The 27790-nt window shown below is 43.2% G+C and overlaps 1 protein-coding gene across 1 annotated transcript in view; it reads right to left on the bottom strand.

Moving 5' to 3' along the window:
- The window catches only part of LOC140363133 (uncharacterized), an 81637-nt gene that overhangs the window by 11882 nt on the left and 41965 nt on the right, over positions 1-27790 (bottom strand). Inside the window, 5 exon segments of the mRNA XM_072449488.1 lie at positions 15020-15448; positions 15744-15908; positions 15986-16181; positions 16184-18013; positions 18091-18286. Of these exon segments, the coding sequence (XP_072305589.1) occupies positions 15020-15448; positions 15744-15908; positions 15986-16181; positions 16184-18013; positions 18091-18286 (2816 nt within the window).

Here is a 27790-nt window from a genome sequence, read left to right as displayed (position 1 = left end):
CTCAGTATAAGACCTGTACAGGAACCCCCGGCACCACATGACTCTCAGTATAAGACCTGTACAGGAACCCCCGGCACCACATGACTCTCAGTATAAGACCTGTACAGGAACCCCCGGCACCACATGACTCTCAGTATAAGACCTGTACAGGAACCTCAGGCACCACATGACTCTCAGTATAAGACCTGTACAGGAACCCCCGGCACCACATGACTCTCAGTATAAGACCTGTACAGGAACCCCTGGCACCACATGACTCTCAGTATAAGACCTGTACAGGAACCCCCGGCACCACATGACTCTCAGTATAAGACCTGTACAGGAACCTCAGGCACCACATGACTCTCAGTATAAGACCTGTACAGGAACCTCAGGCACCACATGACTCTCAGTATAAGACCTGTACAGGAACCTCCGGCACCACATGACTCTCAGTATAAGACCTGTACAGGAACCCCCGGCACCACATGACTCTCAGTATAAGACCTGTACAGGAACCTCAGGCACCACATGACTCTCAGTATGAGACCTATACAGGAACCTCAGGCACCACATGACTCTCAGTATAAGACCTGTACAGGAACCCCCGGCACCACATGACTCTCAGTATAAGACCTGTACAGGAACCCCCGGCACCACATGACTCTCAGTATAAGACCTGTACAGGAACCCCCGGCACCACATGACTCTCAGTATAAGACCATTGAGCACAACATTCTGGATAACACCAGCAACGCTCTGAATTTACCTGAAATAAAGTAATTTTTCACACAAGGTAAACCCCGCCCCCTTTTATTTTTGATAATTGTAGAGTTTTAGATCAGATTCAAAGTTTCTTTCCATATAAATCTAGAGATAGTTTTATTCCATCATCAAACAGAGTCTGGAACAGAGAGAGAAATCTGAGCAAGTAAGTCAATTCTTTGACTTACACTTTAGTAGGGCATAAGGTTCCATCATAGTACTAAAAAGAGGAGTATAATTTGCCAGAACAGTTTTCAATTTAAATGGGTAAGTTTTTCTAAAGGTCAGAGGGGGGCGCAAATAAGATACTGGACCAATATCATGAAGAAAATGGATCACATTAGGTTTGGAAAGTTCTGGTTTGATCAAACACAATTGAACATCATCTGCAGCAATTTTATGTTCCGTCCCATTAACACTGGGAATTATTTTTGATTGTCTAGTAAATTGGGCCTATGTTTCCAAATACAAAGCAAACAGGAGGAGAGACCAGGCACAGCCCTGTGTGACCCCTCTGTCCAGAGTCAGTGGATCTGTCACATGACCATTGATTTTAATTCTTGATGTTGGACCATCGTAAAGAGCCCCAATATTATTTTAGATTTAAATCCTTTATTTTAAATGTGTTTATCACTTTAAATAAATAAGTCCAGCTACAGAATCAAATCCTTCTCAGCATCCAGACTTATTCTTCCATCTTTGTTCAGTTGTGCTTGTATTTGTCTCATTCTGTGTAAGGATGGTCTTATGTCGTCTTGTGTTTGTCGTTCAGTCATAAATCCTGTCTGATCTAGTCTTTAACAAGATACAGAACTTCTTATTCGCCGACAAAAGTCCAAACTCATGTCAGTCAGAGCTTTTCCTCCTCCTCCTGTGAAAGTCTCAGGTTTAGACTCCAAACGGTGCTGTTCCTCTGCAGAGTCTCAGACAAACAAACACAAACACTTTTGTCTTTAAAGCTTCAGAAACAGAGAAAGTTTGAATTGAAGCTCGTTTTAGTTTGAACGTTTGGGAAGAACAGGTCCTCGTGGTCAGAGGTTCAAACCGTTTATGACACTGAACTGTTATAAAGGTCAGGATCTTTGTTTTTACTCTGAATCTGACCTGGATCTGTGTGAAGAGCTCTGGTCCTCGGCCCTTTGGTCTTCATTCAAGGACCTGAAGTGAGACAGTCTCTGTGGGCGACTTTAGGGACGGAAAGAAGAAAAAACAGGTTTAAATCAGGACTTCATTAAAGGTGCCATAACATGCTTTTGTTCACGTTTCGTAGTCTATCCTAAGTGTATCATTGATAATAATAAGGGTTGTGCAACACCCTTAACATAATAGTTAAGTAAATATCACCCAGACCTTGGACCCCCTCACCAACCCAGAAATGCAGACGGCTTGGTTTGATATTCGCCCCCACCCTTGTGAAGAGCGATCTGGCTCCCCCGCCCAACCCGTGACGTAGTCTCAGGGTGAGGGGGGGATGATGACGCGTGCCTGTGATTATGACGTGGTCCTGTGAACACCCCCCGTCAGTTTGGAGATTGGAGGAAAGGAGATAGTCTGTAATAAAGCTAAACACTGCGGGAATCAATCAAAAAAACACTCTGGACATTTATGAAGCACAAATAGCAATGCAAGAAGGTTAAAAGCTCTGGAAAGTCGATTTTGCATGTTATGGGACCTTTAAGACTAAAACAAGAACTGTCTCCAAACGGCACAGGTTCTTTTGGCAGGTCTGGAAGTCAAATCCCTTTTCATTATTCCCAGTGCCACTTCACAATATTGATATAAAGCTGACATTTCCCTCTCGGACACAGACGCCTGGCTCCTGCTGCAGCCGAGGCACAAACCACTCAATATAAGAACAGCAATGTGTCCCATTCTTACCTTTTTATCAAGTTCTCCTGTCGCTCCAACATCTGGAGAAACATGGGCTTTGCCATCCTCCCCCAGATCTCTGCTCAGACCTGCTTTAGTCCAGGTTTAGTCCTGCTTTAGTCCTGCTTTAGTCCTGCTTTAGTCCTGCTTTAGACCTGCTTTAGACCTGCTTTAGTCCTGCTTTAGACCTGCTTTAGTCCTGCTTTAGTCCTGCTTTAGTCCTGCTTTAGACCTGCTTTAGACCTGCTTTAGTCCTGCTTTAGTCCTGCTTTAGACCTGCTTTAGTCCTGCTTTAGACCTGCTTTAGTCCTGCTTTAGACCTGCTTTAGTCCTGCTTTAGTCCTGCTTTAGTCCTGCTTTAGACCTGCTTTAGTCCTGTTTTAGTCCTGCTTTAGTCCAGGTTTAGTCCTGCTTTAGTCCTGCTTTAGTCCTGCTTTAGACCTGCTTTAGTCCTGCTTTAGACCTGCTTTAGTCCTGCTTTAGTCCTGCTTTAGTCCTGCTTTAGACCTGCTTTAGTCCTGTTTTAGTCCTGCTTTAGTCCTGGTTTAGTCCTGCTTTAGTCCTGCTTTAGACCTGCTTTAGTCCTGCTTTAGTCCTGCTTTAGTCCTGCTTTAGTCCTGCTTTAGTCCTGCTTTAGTCCTGCTTTAGACCTGCTTTAGTCCTGCTTTAGACCTGTTTTAGTGTCGTGTGAAGTTGCTGCTGGAATCTTGTCCGACCACATTTCTCTTCCAGGAAACAATGATAACTTATTTAAAGTCACACTGTTCATCATCTCAAATAAACTCAAAACAAAACCCTCTTATTATCTCACATGAATATCACACAATTTGTAGTTTTATTTGTATCTTTTGAATAAAAGGAAGCAGCAAAGTGGTGTTGGATTATAGTATTGGAGTAATGAATGTTCTTGACGTGACAGAAGTGTTTTCTAAAGCGTCTCTCAAACTGGTTGAGTCACTTTGTCCTCTGAGTCATGAAGTTCACATGAGATTACATACTTCAGGGTTAAACTTCTATGTCATTGTCTCCTGTAATGAGCAGAACATAAAAGAAGCTGCGGTAAATAGGGATCATCCTTTTACGTTTAAGTTCAATTAAAAAGTTAAAAATGACAGAAATAGTGTCGAGGAAATAATCTGTGTCATAATTAAACAGCTAATAAGCTGCTCATAAGAAAAGACACTTGTTAGTTTCTTTGTGCCACTTTATTTTACTCTATGTGCGGATCAATCATGGGGAATGGAACAGGAAGTGGTCACATATAACCTCCAAAATAAAACATTTACATAATATACAATAAAGTGCATTTACAGAACATTAGCAATAGTTAAACTACACATAAATAATCATGTGTCTGAGAACACAATTCTAACAACAACAAAAAGTTTCTTATCAAAGCCTGATCTGAGCCGGTCAGAGCCGGTCAGAGCCGGTCAGAGCCGGTCAGAGCCGGTCAGAGCCGGTCAGAGCCGGTCAGAGCCGGTCAGAGCCGGTCAGAGCCGGTCAGAGCCGGTCAGATCTCTGAAGCTAAGCAGGGCTGGGCAGGTCAGGACTTGAATGGGAGCCACAGTGGAGGAAACTCCTGGTGAACGGGTGAAGCATCTGCTCATGTCCAACCAGGAAGTAACATTATAATGTAACATTATAAAGTAACATTATGAAGTAACATTATGAAGTAACATTATGAAGTAACATTATAAAGTAACATTATGAAGTAACATTATAATGTAACATTATAAAGTAACATTATGAAGTAACATTATGAAGTAACATTATGAAGTAACATTATGTAGTAACATTATGAAGTAACATTATGAAGTAACATTATAAAGTAACATTATGAAGTAACATTATGAAGTAACATTATGTAGTAACATTATGAAGTAACATTATGAAGTAACATTATGAAGTAACATTATAAAGTAACATTATGAAGTAACATTATGAAGTAACATTATGAAGTAACATTATAAAGTAACATTATGAAGTAACATTATGAAGTAACATTATGTAGTAACATTATGAAGTAACATTATGAAGTAACATTATGAAGTAACATTATAAAGTAACATTATGAAGTAACATTATGAAGTAACATTATGTAGTAACATTATGAAGTAACATTATGAAGTAACATTATGTAGTAACATTATGAAGTAACATTATGAAGTAACATTATGAAGTAACATTATGTAGTAACATTATGAAGTAACATTATGAAGTAACATTATGAAGTAACATTATGAAGTAACATTATGAAGTAACATTATGAAGTAACATAATGAAGTAACATTATGAAGTAACATTATGAAGTAACATTATGAAGTAACATTATAAAGTAACATTATGAAGTAACATTATGTAGTAACATTATGAAGTAACATTATGAAGTAACATTATGAAGTAACATTATGAAGTAACATTATGAAGTAACATTATAAAGTAACATTATGAAGTAACATTATGAAGTAACATTATGAAGTAACATTATGAAGTAACATTATAAATGATATAAACAACAAAATGCTCAAACGAGAGAAAATGTTTTGGTGAAATCTTTTAAAGAATGATGTTGACTATGTTTAAGTGAAACATGTGGTTTCACCTGTAATGTTCATTTGAACTCTTTATAATCCTGGAATAAAATGAACAAAACCAGGGCCTCGGTGCCCCCTGGTGGTCAAATGTAACATTACAAGAGAGAGAATTTCTCCCGATTGACTTCTTTGGTAAACTTTTAATAGGAATGATTTATTGTATTCAGCCACAATCACAAACGCTCTAACGTGGTGTGTTCTACAAACAGGAAGAGCTCAAGATAGTTCTTCCACATTGTACTTAAGGCACTGTTTATTATAAGAGCTGGATTAGAGTCCGGAGAGCAGAGCGGCTCAGTGAAGGCGTCGCTGAGGCTGTGGAGGAGGACCAGCAGGTCTGAGAGCACCAGGTTCAAACACAGTAGACCCCCTCGCAGACCCCCAGGGTTCTAGAGTCCAGAAGCAGCACCAGCTGTCGAGAGTCGGGCCACACCGAGTAGTAGCTGCCAGAGAAGTAGAGGCCCCGGGAAGAAGGGTTTCCCCCAAATTTACTCTCAGGCATTTGTCCTCTGGATTCCTCCGACCAATCAGAGGCTCCGAAAACAGAGGTAACAAAAAAAAGTGGAGCATCCATCAGTTGTTCAAAGGAAACTGTGTAACACCCTAATCAGATTACTTTCCTAGTAACACATTAATAATTGAGTAATTAGATTATAATTACAGCCCTAGTAACTTTTTCAGACAAAAATAAAAGATCTTTCATCTGCGTAAATCTGCTACATAAAGTTTAAAAAGAAAGCAGTTGCATCTTAGTTCTGTCATCTTTGGCTGGTCATGAGATGTTACTGACTTTTACACTTTACAAGGTAAGAACCATCTTTGTTCTTTGTTAGGAATCAGCACCAACATATTTTCATATATGTTCAAATTGTGAAAATGATTATTACATAGTTCATGTGGATCGGTCGAGTGATCACAGAGACATGAACCACAAACCCTGACAGAGTTCCACTAACTTTCTAGAGTTACTGATGGATTTATATGTGGCACTAGTTTTACAGCTTGGGCTTGTTCAGGGCGAATAGTGGGAGTCATTTCATCTCATTTATCTCTGATTGTTTTTATTTTATTATTAAAAAATAGGAGGAAATCATCAGAGCTGAGAGGGCTCTACTGCTGTGACAGTGTGTTACCATGGTTACAGCGTTACTTTAGTTGATTTCTATTAGATGTGAATAGTATCTGGTTTGGGCCTTACACAGAGCCTGCTGATTGGACAGGAGCAGCTTTTCCACGCTTTTAGGGGTTTTTCTGTGTGGGAGTTATGTGAGCGCAGTTCTTCGTTGTACCATGGGGAGGCGCACGTTGGCCTAATGACGTACAGGCTTTTAACGGAGCTGTAACATCAAGAGCAGACTTCAGAGACTTCATGGTCAAGTGGACAGATTGGTCACTTCCCTTGGACTAAAGCTGTTCTCAGCACGATCACATGACATGATCACATGACATGATCACATGACATGAGCACATGACATGAGCACATGACATGTCACTGAATAATGGCTCTATTATTTCCTTGAACTTTGAGATTTGAGATTTTTCTGAAATTGTCCTTTTCATAATTACTTCATTCTGTAGATCTTCTCTCAGCACACGTTCAGGGAAAGGAGTTCGGCTTCACGGCCCGTCTCTCCTGGGGGTGACGGGATCCGACACAGGAATGTGAGTAAGAAAATCGGTGGTAAATTTGTTATGTAGTAGAAGAGAAAAGTGCACTGTAAAGCTTGAATGTAAATTTTGAGTCAGCAAACTCTAACATTTCTGGTAAAATCCCGAACCGTGTTGCCTTGTCACCAGATAGGAACAGAAATAGGACGGAAGAGAAAATAAATAAATGTAGAACATCGAAATAATAATTGTAATTGTAATAGTGGTTGCTGTTCAAAATTAGGTGAAGGATTGGCAGGAGATTCAAAATATATTTATGCTAAACATGGAAAAACAGCAATTAATTACTTGAATTGAAAATAATGGTTCAAGAAAAAACAAAAAAAGTAAAGAAAAAAGATGAAGAATTAAAAATGACAGCATTATGTTGAGCCGGGGCTACAAAATGTAAGTAAGAAATTAAGAAGGCAAAAATTAAAGAAAATACAGAATTTTCTGTAACAAAAAAAGAAAAGGACAATGAAACCACTCCCCTCAGGAGACAGCATCCAGATCCTGAACCCCCCGGTTGCAGCAGCAGCAGAGGTGTCGCCAGACCCCACAGCACCACCAAGAAAGAGGGAGGAGAGCTGAGATAAATGAGGGACAGGTTCTTGAAGACCTGAGATACAACATATTGAAACAGTGCCAGTTGTGTATGTGTGAATTTAAGTGTGATGGAGTGAAGCCTTTTGAAGCAGCAGGAAGAATGGAAAACAACCGGTGTTAACACAAACTGGTGGTTTGTTGAAGTAGATCGAGAAACCATCTCATTAAGGCTTTAGGTGGAAGGAATTAGGAGTCTAAAACGTTCTGTATTTCTGGGATAGAGCCCCCAGTACGTGGCCGGATCAGACAATAGGTTTTGACCACGAAAACACTACGGTTCATGACCTTGAAGCTTGCCACGTAGGAAACACACTACGGTTCATGACCTAGAAGCTTGCCACGTAGGAAACACACTACGGTTCATGACCTTGAAGCTTGCCACGTAGGAAACACACTACGGTTCATGACCTTGAAGCTTGCCACGTAGGAAACACACTACGGTTCATGACCTTGAAGCTTGCCACGTAGGAAACACACTACGGTTCATGACCTTGAAGCTTGCCACGTAGGAAACACACTACGGTTCATGACCTTGAAGCTTGCCACGTAGGAAACACACTACGGTTCATGACCTTGAAGCTTGCCACGTAGGAAACACACTACGGTTCATGACCTTGAAGCTTGCCACGTAGGAAACACACTACGGTTCATGACCTTGAAGCTTGCCACGTAGGAAACACACTACGGTTCATGACCTTGAAGCTTGCCACGTAGGAAACACACTACGGTTCATGACCTTGAAGCTTGCCACGTAGGAAACACACTACGGTTCATGACCTTGAAGCTTGCCACGTAGGAAACACACTACGGTTCATGACCTTGAAGCTTGCCACGTAGGAAACACACTACGGTTCATGACCTTGAAGCTTGCCACGTAGGAAACACACTACGGTTCATGACCTTGAAGCTTGCCACGTAGGAAACACACTACGGTTCATGACCTTGAAGCTTGCCACGTAGGAAACACACTACGGTTCATGACCTTGAAGCTTGCCACGTAGGAAACACACTACGGTTCATGACCTTGAAGCTTGCCACGTAGGAAACACACTACGGTTCATGACCTTGAAGCTTGCCACGTAGGAAACACACTACGGTTCATGACCTTGAAGCTTGCCACGTAGGAAACACACTACGGTTCATGAGTCATTCTCCTTGAATTCCAACCACACTCTGTTACTAAGAACTGATATAAAATGTAGTAAATTAAGTTGAATGAGAAGTTAATAGAAGATATGTAATATTACTTCATAAGAAGTAAAACTAAGAAAGATAATCTGGACAAGAATGCTCTTATTGAAAATGGGGACCTGTTGTTCAAGAAATGGGTCAGCTAAAAAAGTTAATGGGAAAACAAGTAAAGAACTTCAATGGGCCTATAACCTATATAAATGAAAAAGAGAAATGTTTAAATCTGCTATGGGATAATTGGGTATCAGTGGAAAAGAAATAAGAAAAAGAAAATAAATTAAAGAAAATTAACAAATAACAAATGGTCCAGACCGGTGCCGCTCCTAAAACCCTTTCTTTAGGAATGTGTTGTCTTTGAGGTGGACAGTACAGAAAGACAGATTTATCTCACAAAGGAGGAAGAGAACAAATTGTGAGAAGAGAAAGACTGAAGAAAGTGAATGAAGGAGAAATAAGGCTTTAAACTAATTGGAGACCGTGTCAATGATAATATCCACTAAAATCAGATGTGAGAGAAGGAATTAGGCCAATAATAGCAGAATTGCTAAAAGCAAAGTTGCACAGAAAGTCCAACTATATTTAAATAAGCAATGTTAATAATATAGCGAAAGGTATCCCTTCAAAAGAGAGCCAAATTTGACTTTATGTGGATGACGTGTTAATAGCATCTAAAACAAAGGCATGTGAGAGAGACAGGATAAAATTGTTGCAACATTCAGCAGAAAATGGTACAAAGCAAGCGAAATTAGATTCTTTTTTTAGAATAGAGTTAAAATATTTAGGAAACGGCCAAACAATAATTGAAGACAGCAAACAATATTTTTTGCAAGCACCGATGCCATAGCCAAAAAGAATTATCAGGTCCTTTTTAGGACTTGCAAATTGCTGCAGGAGCTGGGTACCAGGCAATCCAGAAATAGTGCAGCCTCTAAGTGACATCATATGGTAAAGAACTGAAGATAACTGATAACATCACTTGGACAGAAGAAGCAGAGCAAGCTGTCACAGATCTAAAACCAATGCTAATATCTAGTACTATTTTGGCTTTACTGGATTATAAAAAGAATTTTGAGCTAATGATGGATTAAAAAATGGATTTATGATGGTTTTAATAGGAAAAAGACACAGTAACCAATAGGATACGTTTACACACATACAAGTTCTACTTGTGCCTTTGTGACATGTGCCCTTTGACCTTAAAGTTTCTCATGCGTTTCAGCACTGCAAAAGACTTACAGGACTCACCCTTGATAAGAGGACTTGTTTATCCATCGAGTGAAAACAACTTAGGGCAAAATGAGGTTGGCTATGCAATAGAAGAAGATAAGACTACAATCGAGTTACTCTGCACAAGCAGCTGAATTAGTGGCTTTAACAGAGGCGTGTAAATTAGCTGAAAGTAAAAGAGTAACAATTTATACACAGACAATATGCATATGCTACATGTCACACGTTTGTAAGTTATTAGGTAAAAAGAGGTATGATAATATCAACAGGAAAACCTGTGACACATCAAGAATTGCTGCGAACATTACTACAAGCGATAATATTGCCAATGGAACTAGCAGTCTGTAAATGCGCAGCCCATATAAATGACATAGATTCAGTTTGAAAAGGGAACACCTTTGCAGACCAACAAGCTAAATCAGCAGCAAAGAAGAAAATGAACAGATTACACAATAATGCTAGACATGCAGGGAAATGCATCCGAGACGGAGAAAAAAAAAAATGACAGCAAGGAAAATGAATCTTACCTAAATCATTATTTAAATGAGCAGTAATATTGAGCTATGGTCATTTCATGTCTCAACAGGAGGGATGGTATGACTCATAGAAATGTATGGATTGAATTCTTATTAAAAAAAAAAAAAAAGTAGGATTTTATAGAACTGAATGAGGGAGGTCTTTTAGTAATAGATGTTACCCTCTAAAACAGCCTATGCCCTGACAGTAACAAAGGCCCGATGTAAAGAAATGAAACCAAGATTTGGCATTACAGAAATAATTTATAGTAACAATGGTTCACATTTTTGTAAACACTATCATTTAAAGAATAGGTGAAAACTTCCAAATGAAGCTTAAGTTTGTAGAGAGAATAAATGGAACAGTAAAGTAGGCTCAGAAAAGCAATGGATGAAACAGGATGAAAGTGGGTGCAGTGTTTAGAGTTGGTGCAACTGCACATCAGTATTTGTAAAACAGCTGGAGAAACTGATTTAGCCACACATATGAGGAAGTTATTTGAAGAAAATAATGAACTAATTTTGTACTGAGCGATTTTTCTGTGCAGGACAGACAAGATGTCAAACCGGGTGTCTGAATATTCATCCGAGTGATAAAGAAAAGAGCTGATCCTGGAACTTTCCAAGCTCTACTGACAGCGGAGAGAGTAACCTGGATTCACCAAAGCCTCCTGAGTGATCTGTAATATAAGTACAAATATACTCCGACGGCCTGTGTATGTCCGTTTGTCATGTTTGACCTTATAACAGTCACTACGGGAATTTAAGGACGACTGGTGTTGAGTGCGGTGGTTCTTCTCCTGCTGGTGACCCGTCTCTGGCGGATGCCTCCAGGGACCAATGATGACGACCAGAAAAGAAATCAAAGTTCACAATTGGGGCGACAGAATAACCAAGGCTTTTGTGACACAATAACGGACTCCAAAGGTAAAAGAAAGCAAAGGGCTATCAATACAGTCTCAATATGTGCCTGGTAAATGGTGAGATAAGAACATTCATGCTGCCAATTAAAACTATGTTTCCAGAATCAAGTGACCAGTCGTTCTACATAACTTACTACACTGAAACATCGTGGGCATCTGTGGTGGAATAGAGCGGTACTGACTGAACAGCCAGATGAGAAACGACCTGGTCAAAGGCGGTGGGAAAACAAATAAAACTTGCTACAGTAGATTTAAACATCAGAAACTGTTTAATAATCGAGATTGTGTGGTGTGTCTGATGGAAAAGACCCAGCTACAAAGTGTTTGCCGCTCTCCAGGGGGATGTGAATATTTGTGTGTTACTCATGATGATTGAAGGAAAAGGGCCAACAAGTTATTGTATTAAATATGTTACGAATCAGTCTTAATATAACAGATCTGTACCCTATTTTGATGCAGAAGTTAAAGGTAAACATTTGTGTCTCTGTACTCAAAAACTGACAGGAGACACAGGAAAACTAACCAAGGTTTCGTAGTGACCTCTACTGGTGGAGACGACTGTTCTGCCCTTGTACCTGGCAGGGAAGATGCACACTAATAACCTTTTTTAGTTGATCAGATTGCTGCTGGATTTGAGAACCTCCATATTATCTCTGCATAGTTTACAATTAGATCAAATAAAATTTGACAGAATAAACTATATTCATTGATAACTTACAGTTATTGGCAAACGAGACTCATGACGGGTTTGCAGCAGTACAGCAGTTGGCCACATCCATGATGGCCCACCAGACGCGTGTGACAGTGGACATGCTGTTAGTTGAACGCAGGGGAGTATTGAATGTTAAATGTTAATCTCCAATAAGCCCCTGACGGGAACCTGACCAAAACGATGCATCGTCTACTAACTTTGGCGGAGCGAATGAAGGAACAATCTGGAGTGGAGATAAGCTTGTGGGATGGCTGGGCAGACATGTTCGGGGGATATAAAGCGCTTGTGATATCTTTTCTCACTTCCTTGGCTATTTTCACTGCCAGGTTGATAGAAACCTGCAATCCATGCATGAGGTCCTTGTGTAATCGTTTAGTGGTAACAGCCATTGAAAGAAAACCTGAAGAAATTAGACAGTTGCTGTTTAAGGGAGACAGTTCAGAGGATGATTTAGATTTTTTCCCCGATACAGGACATTACAGTAACAATGAAGAAGACAAACTCTGTTCAATTTAATTATTTTTTGGTAATTGTTTAAAGAAATTCGACAACAGATACATAAACTTGGCCCTTAGCAAATGCTCACGAGCAGAAACGGCTCCAGTGGCCCAGAAACACATGAAGACTCATTTTAAAACAGTCTTGTTCACTGATGAGTGCTGTGCAACCCTGGACCGTCCAGATGGAAGGTCCAGATGGACGGTCCAGATGGACGGTCCAGATGGATGGTCCAGATGGACGGTCCAGATGGACGGTCCAGATGGACGGTCCAGATGGACGGTCCAGATGAATGGTCCAGATGGACGGTCCAGATGGATGGTCCAGATGGACGGTCCAGATGGATGGTCCAGATGGACGGTCCAGATGGAAGGTCCAGATGGACGGTCCAGATGGACGGTCCAGATGGACGGTCCAGATGGATGGTCCAGATGGATGGTCCAGATGGACGGTCCAGATGGATGGTCCAGATGGACGGTCCAGATGGATGGTCCAGATGGATGGTCCAGATGGACGGTCCAGATGGATGGTCCAGATGGACGGTCCAGATGGACGGTCCAGATGGACGGTCCAGATGGTTGGTGGACGGCCACATGTCCCAACAAGGCTGTGATGTCATCATGAAATAGTGCTTTCTTTCAGTAAATTTTACCTGCTAATGCTTCTAATTTAACAAATGACTATTTCCAGTTCCTTACAACAATTACGTGGTTTGAAACTCTGTTATGCATAATCATTTGACAATTTTTATTTTAGAAATGAATAGTTATCATTGTGAGGTTTGTTCAGTAACATTTGAATTGTACTCTAAAGGTTTTTGACTTGAAAATTATGATGTCATTTATGTTGACTATTTGACAAAATCAGATAAGTAAATAATCTGCATAATAATTTGGAACAGCGACTGCCTATCATCATATTTTACACAGAAAAGCACTTTATTGGAGCTGCTATACTTTTCAGATGCACAGGTCAGTTTCTCTTTTTACTGTAGTCGTTTCACGTAATAATTAAAAAGAGAAGGATTAAGAACAAAATACTGTAACACTCCCAAAGGGAAATTACCAATCAAAATAAATATATTGGGTTATGATAATATAAATACCCTTGCAGATGTAATGTGCATTTAAAACATGAAATTAAAGATAGACACAGCTTTTAACAACAACAAATTATATTTTAACTCCTTAAACAATAACAAAATATATCCCAAAAAAAGTGTGTATAGGGCTCCTTTAAGTCGCAGGTGCTCCCAGCGTCTAGAACTATCCCAAAGCTCACAAAGTCCCAAAAAATAAATCCCGCAACCAGGTAAAAAAATATGAATGCTGTGCCAAGCAAACAAACAAAAAAGAACGCTCTCACCGGTCTGCGGCTTGATCACCGCTCCAAAATCCAGGAAATATTCCACAATCGTTTGGCCTGGTGTCCGCGCTAGTCCTTGGTCCTCCAGCTCTCAGCGGCCTGGCCGTGTGTCCACAACAGAGAGAGAGTTTTATGACCTTCCCGCATTCAGAGCGGAAGCTTAACTCTTTTAAAGTTAGTATAAACATTTCCATCAAATGAGTGCTTTGAATTCAAATGGAATGAATTCAAACTCTCAGGGCCATTTTTCCTCCCAAACAAAAGCTAAAACGCTTAAAAGTCTATGTTATTTCAGTAAACAATCATCTGACTGCAGACTTTGTCCACAAGATGAATTTACTTTACATCATGTTAATATGTCCTTTATTTAACTGTTTTATGACTCATCCTGTGAACATTTTTACCTGTGTAACTATGTGGCCCAATGTCTAACAATGACTGCATTGGAGATATTCCAAGCTCCATCAACACGGAGACCAAAGGACCACCTTCTACTGGATCACACAACTTCTGCTTCTAACCTTAACCCACAGATGGGTCATCTTCAAGATCATTTTAGAACCAACATTAACTCTAAAACAACTGGATAGATCTAGAACAATCATGTCTAGTGTCTCCATCTGTTATCAACTTATTTGCATATTCCATATTGATATGTATCTGATTACTTATTTGGTCAATAATTCTTCTTGAACCACAAATGGTAAAGGGTCTGACCCTAAATCATTTCCAGAAAATGGTTCAATGTCACGTTATGTTCTCACAAACCTTCAGATTAACAAGCACATTTTTAATAAATGTATTAATTTAGATGTTTGATTGTGGAATTGTTAAATACCTAATAAAGGCTGGTGCCCCACATAAGTCTAATAAACATACCCACAATCATGCAGTGTGTCATGTTTGAAATCTTGATCCAATTCTTTGAATGTCGCCCTCTTTCATAAGTGAGAGGACATGAATAACACTACAGTACTAGTACTAGTACAAATACTACACTACAGTACTTGTACAAGTAAAATCGCTACATTATGAAACTGCCCTTTAGTTCTTCATCAGGTCCATGTAAGCTTGTGGTCTTCAGCAGGACACAGAGCCACTGATGAGCCAATAGAGTTGAACCTGAAGCCAACTGCAGCGACCAGAGGCTGAGTGAAGGCTGTGCTAAAGCTGTGGAGCAGGGTCAGTCTGTCAGACACTGAGTAGAAGGACAGGACCCCGGCCTTTGTGTCCACATACACCCCCACTGTCCGAGAGTCGGGTTTCTGCAATAGGACTGTCTCCTGATTGTTGTGCCAAACGGAGAAGCCTTTGTCCGAGCAGAGGAGGCACCAGGACTGGTCGTTTCCTCCTAAGACAGCCTCATTGCTACTCCCTTTCCTCTGCAGACCTCTGTAAGTCACAGCCACATGGACGAGTCCGCTCCACTGCACCTGGAAGTAGCAGCGTCCGCACAGCTCCTCTGCACACAGCAGCTGATAGAACCAGTCGAATCTGTCCGGGTGCTCAGGGTACGGCTGATCATCGTTCACACACATCACGGCTGTCTTTCTGTCAGAGAATCTCAGTGTGGGGTGGACAGAGTTCAGGTCCCACGAGAGAGCAGAAGAGTCTGGTGCACATGAGTAAAGAACATACACATATTTGTAGTACATTGTTATATTAGGCAGGAATATACTTCAGTATACTTTGGTACTTACACTTCCTAATGCCTGGTTTTAACCACCGCTGTCCACGAGGGTCCAGTCTAAAGAAAGAAAGGTAATCACTCAGAATTGTTCTCATCAATTGCTTTTCTTCCTCTAAACAAGGGTTGTCACCGGCAAACCCCAGCTTTAGTTTGTACCTGAGTGTGCTCAGCCTGCAGCGGGTCAGCACCTGCAGGAGCCGGGCCCCTGTCTCCCCTGGACAGTTGTAGCTCAAATCAAGTTCTCTCAGAAGAGAAAGGTTTGAGTTCAGCGCCGAGGCCAGATGTGCACAGCCGTCCTCTGAGACCAGGCATCCAGACAGACTGGGGACACAGGAAACCAGAGGATGAATCCAGAGTTGTACAACACCAGACACACTCAAAGGGAGGGTTATTATCACCTGAGTGTCTCCAGTCTGTAGGGGGCGCTCTTCAGTCCAGAACACAGCAGCTTCACTCCTGAGTCCTGAAGGTCGTTGTTACTCAGATCTAGATGTGTGAGACTGGAGGAGCTGAGAACTGAGGCCAGAGGACCACAGCTGTGAGGGGACAGGCCACAGCCAATCAGTCTGAGGACAGAGAGGGACATTAGAGACTAGAACCATGACACAAGAGTTTAAATACAGTCTGGACTCACAGGACTTTGGTGGAGGCTTTGACCACCGGCAGCAGACCCAGGAGAGATGTGTGTGAGACACAGTATTTCCTCAGATCAAACTCATCCAGGTCTGAGTCTGAGGATAATAAGATGAAGGACAGGGCTGACCAATGAGCTGGAGACATGCTTCTTTCACAGAGATGTCCTGCCCTCATCATCTCCTGTATCTGCTGCACCAGACTGCGGTCGTTCAGCTCGTTCAGACAGTGGAGCAGATTCAGGCTCCTGTCTGCAGAAAAACCTTCATCCAGCTTCTTCTTGATGTAGTTAATGGTCTTTTGATTGTTAGTTGGGTTACTTCCCGTTTGAGTTATCAGACCTCGCAGGAGCCTCTGGTTCTCCTCCAGCGACAGCCCAAGGAGGAAGCGGAGGAACATGTCCAGGTGTCCGCTTGGACTCTGTAAGGCCTGGTCCACAGCAGAGCAGTGCAGAATATCAGATCTTTTTCTCATACTGAAGACTCTGTCCCTGTTCAAAGCAAGCTGTTTCTCCAGCAGCAGGTTTTGTCCAGAGCTTAAGAAGGTCTGATGGACGTGAAGAGCAGCCAGAAACTCCTGCACACTCAGATGGATGAAGCAGTAGACCTTGTCCTGGTACAGGCCTGGCTCCTCTCTAAAGACCTGTGTGAACACTCCAGAGTACACTGAGGCCGCTGCAGCGTCCAGCCCACACTCGCTCAGGTCACACTCGTAGAAGATCAGGTTTCCTTTCTGCAGCTGCTCAAAGGCCATTTTTCCCAGAGACTGCACCATCTCCCTGGTCTCTGGAGTCCAGTGAAGGTCTGCCCCTGATCCCTGCTGATACTTGATGTTCTGGACTTTGGCCTGCACCACCAGGAAGTGGACGTACATCTGTGTGAGAGTCTGGGGCAGCTCTGGTCTCTCTGTTTGTTCCAGAAGCTTCTGTATAACTGTGGAGAGGATCCAGCAGAAGACCGGGATGTGGCACATGATGTGGAGGCTGCGGATGCTCTTGATGTGGGAGATGATTGTATCGGCCTCATCTTTGAACCTCTTCCTGAAGTACTCTTCCTTCTGCGGGTCGGTGAACCCTCGCACCTCTGTCACCATGGAGACGCACTCAGCAGGGATTTGATTGGCCGCCGCGGGGCGCGTGGTTATCCAGAGGCGAGCAGAGGGAAGCAGGCTCCCCCTGATGAGGTTTACCAACAGCACGTCCAGTGAGACGGACTCTGTGGGGTCGCTCAGGACCCGGGTTCGGCTGAAGTCCAGAGGAAGTCTGCACTCGTCCAGACCGTCAAAGATGAAGAGCACCTGGAGCTGTTGGAAGCTGCAGAGATCTTTGGATGGACTGAAGAAGTGGTGCAGCAGCTCCACCAGGCTGAACTGTGTGTCTCTGAGCACATTGAGCTCTCTGAAAGTGAACGGGAACAGCAGCTGGAGCTCCTGGTGGGCCCTGCCTTCAGCCCAGTCCAGACTGAACTTCTGAGTCAGCACTGTTTTCCCCACGCCCGCCACGCCCTTTGTCAGCACCATTCTGATAGGCTCAGGTGAATGTGGGCGGGCTTTAAAGATGTCTTCACATGTGATGGTGGTCTCTGGAGCGGCCGCGCTCCTGGACGCTCTCTCCATATGTCTGACCTCATGTTCCTGGTTGACCTCTGAGGCCCCGCCCTCTGTCAAGTAGAGCTCTGTGAAGATCTGGGTCAGGAGGGCGGGGCTTGCTGCTTTAGCCACGCCTTCAGATACACGGCTGAACCTCTTCTGCAGATGAGACTTCAGTTCACAGTGAGCTTTGGAAGCACATTGTCCTGGAGCAGAAGTGAAAAGAATCAGTCAAACTTTAGCATTAAGAAACATGAACAGACCTCATGTTGAAGCTTCTCACTGTTGTGCAGACGCTCAGCCATTTTGTCCTGCTTCATACTCTTCAAGAAGCTCAAGGTGATTTTTAGAAAAGCCTCTTTAATTCCCGCCTCGTCGTCTTCTTTAAGTGCAGAGGATTCTGTTTCCTCTTCCGTTAGAACCTTCTGGAGTCTCCTCAGCTCGTTTTGTACAAAACGTACAATGCTCTCCTCTAATTCCTGTAACATAAGTTGACGAATCAGACTCAGGTCAGCCTTTTGTCTTAGTCTCGTGATGCTCGGCTCGTTGTGTACGCATCATAAGTCTTTTTCGTTGCTTTCATAGTTCTTAGTTTAGTTTAATCTTTATTTGAAGGGACAATACAGAGACATTAAACTTGTAAAACCAGATTGTTGCTAAGTAACTAATGTCCATCTGCAGTCCCTGATTGACAGGAATAAATAATACAATGCACAGTCCACAGCCACATCTCCTTCAGCAAGTATAAACATAAGCATGAGGAGTTTACGTGAACAAATCTGTTTGTTAATTTGTCCTGTAAAAATGGAATGATTCATTAGTTCTGGACTTGTCTGTTTCTTTCTTCTCTGATCCGTTTGAGACTCACTGTTCTTAGTCTCCAGGTTTCTGTCTGAATGAGACGCATTTATTACAGATTTAGAAACACTCACCATGAAAACAGAACGCTCATGTTCCTGATGCCCAGAGCCACTCGGCTGAAGCTCTGGACGTGTCAAACTGCAGAGAAGAAAGGCACAGGTTTAGTTCACTCTGGAATCTGCTCAATCTGTTAAATGGAGCAATGTTGATATTTGTATACTTTTCGTCATAGGCAGAATGTCCTTCTGGAATGGTTGGCATGATGGAATCTTGACTTCTCACTGCCACAGAGGCGGGTCTAACTGCTGAGTCCCTGGAGAAAAGCAGAGTCCTGACAAATGTTTTTTGAAATTACAACGTGCTAAATGTGCTAAGTGCACTTCTCACTGTTGCCAGCAGAGTGCGACAGAACCTCGTCCCTTTTCTACAGAGTCTTCAACATACAGGCACTGAGTCCCGCCCACTTTAACCACGCCCTGTTTCATTCAGTGTCAGTGGACTCATCATCACTCGCTTCCCTCGGCTGAACGGCCACACTCACAAACACAAACTCATCCATTTAATTATGTCACGACAAATCAATTATTTCAATATTCGACCAGGCTCAACGTGTTGAGTTTAAGGATCCAAAATGAATCCTGTTGTTCCTTTATGTTAGCAACAGCTAGCCTAAACTGTACAACGTAGAAAACATTTCATTCAACTACATTAAACCCAAAATAATTCAATACATTTTACAGGTAGAAGTTCAAAACCTGCACATAGCTCAAGTAACACAAATACAATGGATTATTATCTGTATTTGTATGTGCAGTGTGTACTTGTGCCTCTGATACACACACTTTTACTGTCGTCTCTGTTTGTACTGCATTCTTTTTGTCGTTGGCTCTGCAACAGAATTCAGTAAATAAAGTTTAGGGATATTTATTATAGTTTACCACAGCAGCGGCTGGTGAATTATTTTTTAGGTGGAGCTATTTGAAATTTGGAATTTCATAGATGTGATTTGCTGCATTCTGGTACATTTTAGGCAAACTTCTCAACCTATTCGTCATCCCAGGGCGAGATGACGCGTAGTAAAGCGGGAGATAAAGATTCTCTCAGAATTAAGAGAAATTAACAAGTAAATACGAACGTTACTACCGGGAGTCGTGCATTAGGACTTCTAGGAACGCATGCCCGTCCCACTTTACGCTCAATGGTATGTTTCTGTACTTAACAGACCGTGTAGAATTGTAGAATTGAGCCAATACTTGAATTGACCAGTCTGTAAGTCGTCTGAGACGCCACTATCTTTCACGTGGTTCACTCTCATGGTGCGGATGATCTGTTGGGTCATGTTCACTTCTGGCTTGTCTGGTCCGAGTTGTTTTACAATGAGCTTTTCCTCAAAAGTTCTTCTTCAAAGTGAAGCAGATGTGAGGATTTGACTGTATTTGGGGCAAATTCATCCGACGTCGCCATTTCACACACTTTGCTGCTGGAATGAAAACATCTGTAAACAAGCAGCTGCAGTGGTGCATCTTGGTACTTTGGGGCGCTAATCTTCAGCGCCCCAAACCCATCAAATTCATCGACGATGATTGGCGGATGTGTATTCTTTTGCCTCACAGCAGGGCAGCCATTGGCTTAAATACAGCACAATGGGGCTGAACAGGAGCCCCGGCACCAGTCTATTGGCTCCTACACCAAACATGATAAACGTTCACGTTCTAAAAGTGGAATTTGAAAGTGAATGAAAATATAATTCTGGAGAGTTCTAAACCCATAAAGCAAAATCATCAATAGCATCGAATCAACACAGGTTATTTTTTCAAAATGAGAGATTATTTAAAAAATAAAATAAAAACAGGCAGTCAGGTCAGGTGGGGCGGCGCCCCCTATGGGCGAGCCGCCACTGGTTTATCAGCGATCTCATCCCATGAGTTTAATGTACTCGGTTTGTGTTTTCACCCAAAAAGGGGAGGGAACCTTCCAGCAGCACAGGAAGTGACGTGTGGTTGAAGACATGCAGGATATACATGGATCTATAACATGTCTGGATAAGGTATTGTTAGCTTAAACCTGCCGTGAGTCGCCCCAGTGGCCAGTCTGTGGAAATGTGTGATAAAATGTGAATATATGATTATATTTCTGTGATGTATTTTATCTGCATAATAGTGATATTTTATCTGCATCATTAGTCTAAGAGAAGAACGGGTGTGTGACAAACTGCATTTGTAAAGGGGTCGTAAAGATGGGCCAAAGAATGTTGCCCCAGGAGGGGGTGTGACAGCCCAGAGGAGTTTGGGTAATGTTTACCCAAGGCTTGATCTCTAGGAAAAATACCAGCTGTAAAACAAGTGCCTTGATGTGAGGCTGACCAATGAGAAATGTGACCTGCCTATTCCAGAATATCTAATAAAACCAACCAGCATGGGAAAAAACGGGGTGAGACGCAGGAGGGTCAGCCAGGCTGCTTACAACAACCTGGCTGCTACAGCCCAGCGTTTTCTCCCAAGCTTGCCATACAAATGTCTGATATTTCTGTGTCGTTTCATATTCTAAGTTGAATTGTGTTCTCTATGTGTTAAGGAATAGCATCGGTGTATGTCTGATTCCATGACAAAAATGCAGCTAAAATAATCCTTCACATTCGGGCGTTGGAGGGACAGGGACCTACAGCTTTAACAAAGGATGGACTTTGTGGCGATTGTGTGTGTGAGCGCTATCCTCTGATATCCTCCCACCGTCCAAATACATGTGAGTTCATCTGTGTCTCTGTGTTAACCCTGTCCTGAGTCAAGAGTCCAGTCCCACCTGAACTCATCTGTGTCACACTGAGAGCAGCTCCATTCAAACACAGGATCACTGTTTGCACTGATAAAGGCTGAGCAACAGGTGGCGCTGTCCTGAGAACATGTCCTGAGAACATGTCCTGAGAACATGTCCTGAAACATGTCCTGAGAACATGTCCTGAGAACATGTCCTGAGAACATGTCCTGAGAACATGTCCTGAAACATGTCCTGAGAACATGTCCTGAAACATGTCCTGAGAACATGTCCTGAGAACATGTCCTGAGAACATGTCCTGAAACATGTCCTGAGAACATGTCCTGAGAACATGTCCTGAGAACATGTCCTGAGAACATGTCCTGAGAACATGTCCTGAGAACATGTCCTGAGAACATGTCCAGAGCTCTGGATGAAGCAGGTCTCACCTCTGGTCTTCAGGACGAGCTTCACTGAACAATGGAGGATAGTCTTTGGAGCGGCGGTCACTTTTCAGAGACGGAGAGCTGGGAGCAGGTCCAGGTCTAGGTTTAGACCCGGGGCCAGGTCCAGGTCTGGGTTTAGACCCGGGGCCAGGTCCAGGTCTGGGTTTAGACCCGGGGCCAGGTCCAGGTGGGTCCATGATGTAGGAGCTGGAATCAGAAGAAGAGTCCATTTGAACAGAACGTACAGAGATGTCTCCTGTTTAGAAGCTCTTATAAGGGAGGTGTCGAGAGCTAGAGCACAGCACTGCAGGGCTCAGATGAAGGAGTTTCACTTTTACTGCAGAAGCTGCTAAACAATCCGTTAATTTTTTCAAATTTGTACAGCAATTTGATAATTGCATAGCAAAACACGAAAGTGACTAACAATCAATATTTTCCATCGATGTAACAAGATTATTTATTTAAAATCTATTTGTAAAAAAAAATATTTAAAAAAAACTCTTAACAAATGAACTTTGAAAGACTTTTTTTTTAAAAAATAAAACAGAAAACTTGCAAATAAAATTAGTGGTTGAACAAATTAATTTGCACAAAGTCAGATGGCCTCATTTACAACTTTCTTTCATATCATCATCATCAGACGACTATTTGCAGGAGTCTCATTTACATATTAATTGTCATTATAATCACAAAAAATATGTCTTAAGCTTCTGATGGAAAAATAAGTGTTGCTGTGGCGACCATCATGATGTATTTATGTGTTATTTAAATTGTACCGCTCGATTTGACGTTCCATTCCATTTTTCGTTTTGTTATTTGATGACGCTCCCTAAGTACTCGTCTCGTCTCGGCTCCGGCTGCACATTCGGAGCGTGTGATTGGCTGAGCCCAAAATACTCATCTGATTATTAAAAACAGGTTGTGTCACTGCAGTGTAAATATGAATATTTTATGTGAATAATCTGCAAAGACTTTAGTGTTTAGGAGTTATTGACCTCTGACCTCAGAGTCTGAATCTGACGCAAACTTTACGTGTGGCTCCTCCCACTTTCAGACTCTCGATCTGAGACAGCAGCGTCCTACATGTGTCATGTCCACACAGTGTCCTATATGTGTCATGTCCACACAGCGTCCTACATGTGTCATGTCCACACAGCGTCCTACATGTGTCATGTCCACACAGCGTCCTACATTGTGTCATGTCCACACAGCGTCCTACATGTGTCATGTCCACACAGTGTCCTACATGTGACATGCCCACACAGCGTCCTTCATGTGACATGTCCACACAGCGTCCTACATGTGTCATGTCCACACAGCGTCCTACATGTGACATGTCCACACAGCGTCCTACATGTGTCATGTCCACACAGCGTCCTACATGTGTCATGTCCACACAGCGTCCTACATGTGTCATGTCCACACAGCGTCCTACATTGTGTCATGTCCACACAGCGTCCTACATGTGTCATGACCACACAGCGTCCTACATGTGTCATGTCCACACAGCGTCCTACATGTGTCATGTCCACACAGCGTCCTACATGTGTCATGTCCACACAGCGTCCTACATTGTTTCCTGTCCACACAGCGTCCTACAGGCGTCATAAGGCGCTGGTACAGCTAGCAGCCCGGTGTAAACGCTCTCTTTTTTCTTACACTTATTGTCAATCTGTTTTTGACTTTTTTCGGCTGGATTTGAGCGTTTTTCGTCGTGTTGTTGTGATGTGAGCTAGCTACGAGCTAGCCCACCAGCTCCCCCGCGCCCTCCGGCCGCCGCTAAAGTACGGCGTGTCGTCGGTACACGTTTATATACACGTTTATATGAAAGAGGAACTTCATGAAAGATCGGGACACGCACTGGAATCGCTTTAAATTAACTTGTTTCGACTTTATTCGGCTGGATTGAGTGTTTTCGTCGTGTCGTTGCGATGTGTCTTGGCTCTGAGTCCCCCGGCTCCGGCCCCGCTCCCCGGCCGGCGCCGTACCGCGTTTAGGGTTAGGGTTAACCTAACCCTAACCCTAACCCACACAAAGGAGGAACTCATGAAACTGCGGAGAACAGTCGTCTTACCCGGAGATCGTCACGTTATCCCGGCAGACATCCTAAGGAAAACGCAACGAAGCAGACGGGCTGGACGTAAACTCCGAGAGAAGAGAGGGACAAACAGGAAGTCGGTTCCCGCCGTAGTCATGGGTAACGTGAGGTCCCTTCAAAATAAAATGACGGAAATAGCGAGCCTCATGCGGTCCCAGAGGATTTATAGGGACAGCAGCGTCTTGATTTTCACAGAGACCTGGTTAACAGCAGAAATGCCAGACTCTATTGTAGGTTTGGACAATTTTCATCTGCTGTGGGCGGACAGAACGAGAGAATGCGGGAAGAAAAGAGGTGGAGGTCTGGCGGTGTATGTGAACACGAGCTGGTCCAAACCCGAACACTGCACAGTGAAGGAGTAGCTATGTAACAAGGATATTGAACTATTGGCTATTGGCATGAGGCCATATTATCTGCCCCGGGAGTTCTCACATGTGCCCCGTCTGCCAATGCTGAAAATGCTTGTGAAGCACTGCTCTCCTGCACTTGTAGGCTGCAAACACAGCACCCATAGGGTCTCTTCCTCGTCTCTGGTGACTTTAACCACGCTTCACCCTCTTCTGTTCTACCAACATACACCCAGTATGTTACCTGCCCCACCAGAGAAAATAGAACATTGGACTTGTTTTTTGCCAACACCAAGGAGGCTTATTCCTCTTCCCCCGGCCTCCTTAAGTCCTGCGCAGATGAACTGTGTGGAGTTATGGAGCATGTCTTCAACATGAGCCTGAAGCTGAGGGTGGTACCACAGGTCTGGAAGACCTCCTGTCTGGTACCTGTGCCTAAGACACCGCGCCCCAAAGACCTCAACAGCTTCAGGCCAGTGGCTCTCACGTCCCACCTGATGAAGACACTGGAGCGGCTGGTCCTGGACCACCTCCGCTCCACCGTGAGCTCAGCCATGGACCCGCTGCAGTTTGCATATCGGTCTGGCATCGGAGTGGAGGACGCCGTCATCTCCCTGCTGCACCGCTCTCTCTCTCACCTGGAAAAGCCTGGCAGCTCTGTGAGGATTCTCTTCTTCGATCTTTCCAGTGCCTTCAACACCATCCAGCCGCTGCTCCTGAGGGACAAGCTGGAGACGGCTGGTGTGGAGTATGACCTGGCAGAGTGGATCCTGGACTACCTCACAGACCGACCCCAGTTTGTGAGAGCACGGGACTGTGTGTCTGACACTCGGACCTGCAGTGTGGGGGCCCCAGGGCACTGTCCTCGCGCCCTTTCTCTTCACCCTTTACACTGCAGACTTCAGACATGACACAGACAGCTGTGTCCTGCAGAAGTTCTCTGATGACTCTGCCATCATCGGACTCATCACGGACGACGATGACGCGGAGTACAGAGGACTGGCGCAGGACTTTGTGGACTGGTGTCAGCGGAACCACCTCCTCATCAACGCGGGGAAGACCAAGGAGATGGTGGTGGATTTCCGCAGACGCCACCCCACTGCCCCCTCACCAGTGAACATCCAGGGACGGGACATTGAGAGAGTGGACTCATACAAGTACCTGGGTGTTCATCTGAACCACAAACTGGACTGGACTCATAACACAGACGCACTGTACAGGAAGAGCCAGAGTCGGCTCTACCTCCTGAGGAGACTCAGGTCTTTTGGAGTGACAGGGCCACTCCTGAAGACCTTCTATGACTCTGTGGTGGCATCAGCCCTCCTGTACGGTGTGGCCTGCTGGAGCAGCAGCATCACAGAGAGGGAGAGGAAGAGGCTGGACAGAGTCATCAAGAAGTCCAGCTCCGTTCTGGGCTGCGCTTTGGACTCGGGGCAGGAGGTGGGGGACAGAAGGGTCCTGGCTAGATTCACATCTATGCAGGACCATGAGTGTCGCCCCATGCAGGACACTCTGTCCCCTGCAGGACACTCTGTCCCCTGCAGGACACTCTGTCCACTCTGGAGAGCAGCTTCAGTGAGAGACTGATCCACCCTCGCTGTGTGAAGGAAAGGTTTCACAGGTCTTTCCTTCCTGCTGCTGTCAGACTTTATAACAATTATATTATATTATTTATTTATAGGAGATCTTCTACTGAAAGTGTTTTTCAGACTTCCTATAAGTGATCTGTTCTTCTGTATCTACCTCTGTATCTACCTGCGTTGCACCAATGAAATTTCCCCATGTGGGACAATAAAGGATTATCTTATCTTATCTTATCTTACATGTGTCATGTCCTCACAACGTCCTACATGTGTCATGTCCACACAGCGTCCTACATGTGTCATGTCCACACAGCGTCCTACATCTGTCATGTCCACACAGCGTCCTACATGTGTCATGTCGTTGTTGGCGATGGATTGACAGTGATCAGTACTTTTTAGGCGTTTTGGTTAAACAATTAAACACATTTTTGTGTCGCAAAAGCTGCGAAACAAAAACACTTTTTTCTAATGAACGCATCGCATTTGGGAGTAATTGCGTCGCATTTTGGATAAAGCTTATTCTGAACCCTGCACTGTGAACACTGTACCCGATCCCCCTACCTCCTCCACCTGTGCTCAAATATTTTCTTTCCTAGTACTTTTAGCGCCATGTACGCCTTTTTCACACGCACCTGCTGCAGTATCTGATGTGTGGAGCACCGTCCTGATATAAATATTATTCCTCTTGAAAGTTCTGCTTCATAAGCCTTGATAAACATCTCAGTCAGAGATTATAAAGGTCATGACTTTGTTTCATGTCTTGGTTTTAATAACTCTTTATTTGTAAAAACCTATAAAAGTCCTGTTTCTCATTCAACACATCAAAGCTTTTCGTGTGATTCTCTTTTACAACTGGTGAAAAACCTTTAGACATAAAGTTTTACTAGTTTAAGATTGTAACATCTGTGTTTAGTTTGTATGTTCTGATCAGCTCCTTCCATGTTGTGAGAACAGATTTGACCCAGGGATTCTTCACTTCCTCCGTCAGACTCAAGCGTCTGTCATCTGCAGTAAGAACTGTACAGGAACCTCAGGCACCACATGACTCTCAGTATAAGACCTGTACAGGAACCCCCGGCACCACATGACTCTCAGTATAAGACCTGTACAGGAACCTCAGGCACCACATGACTCTCAGTATAAGACCTGTACAGGAACCTCAGGCACCACATGACTCTCAGTATAAGACCTGTACAGGAACCTCAGGCACCACATGACTCTCAGTATAAGACCTGTACAGGAACCTCAGGCACCACATGACTCTCAGTATAAGACCATTGAGCACAACATTCTGGATAACACCAGCAACGCTCTGAATTTACCTGAAATAAAGTAATTTTTCACACAAGGTAAACCCCGCCCCCTTTTACTTTTGATAATTGTAGAGTTTTAGATCAGATTCAAAGTTTCTTTCCATATAAATCTAGAGATAGTTTTATTCCATCATCAAACAGAGTCTGGAACAGAGAGAGAAATCTGAGCAAGTAAGTCAATTCTTTGACTTACACTTTAGTAGGGCATAAGGTTCCATCATAGTACTAAAAAGAGGAGTATAATTTGCCAGAACAGTTTTCAATTTAAATGGGTAAGTTTTTCTAAAGGTCAGAGGGGGGCGCAAATAAGATACTGGACCAATATCATGAAGAAAATGGATCACATTAGGTTTGGAAAGTTCTGGTTTGATCAAACACAATTGAACATCATCTGCAGCAATTTTATGTTCCGTCCCATTAACACTGGGAATTATTTTTGATTGTCTAGTAAATTGGGCCTATGTTTCCAAATACAAAGCAAACAGGAGGAGAGACCAGGCACAGCCCTGTGTGACCCCTCTGTCCAGAGTCAGTGGATCTGTCACATGACCATTGATTTTAATTCTTGATGTTGGACCATCGTA

The sequence above is a fragment of the Eucyclogobius newberryi genome, unplaced genomic scaffold, assembly GCF_026437365.1.
Source record: "Eucyclogobius newberryi isolate DKJ021-1_F unplaced genomic scaffold, fEucNew1.0.hap1 SCAF_1, whole genome shotgun sequence".
In the NCBI taxonomy this organism is placed as follows: Eukaryota; Metazoa; Chordata; class Actinopteri; order Gobiiformes; family Gobiidae; genus Eucyclogobius; species Eucyclogobius newberryi.
This window is presented reverse-complemented; position numbering and strand designations above follow the sequence as displayed.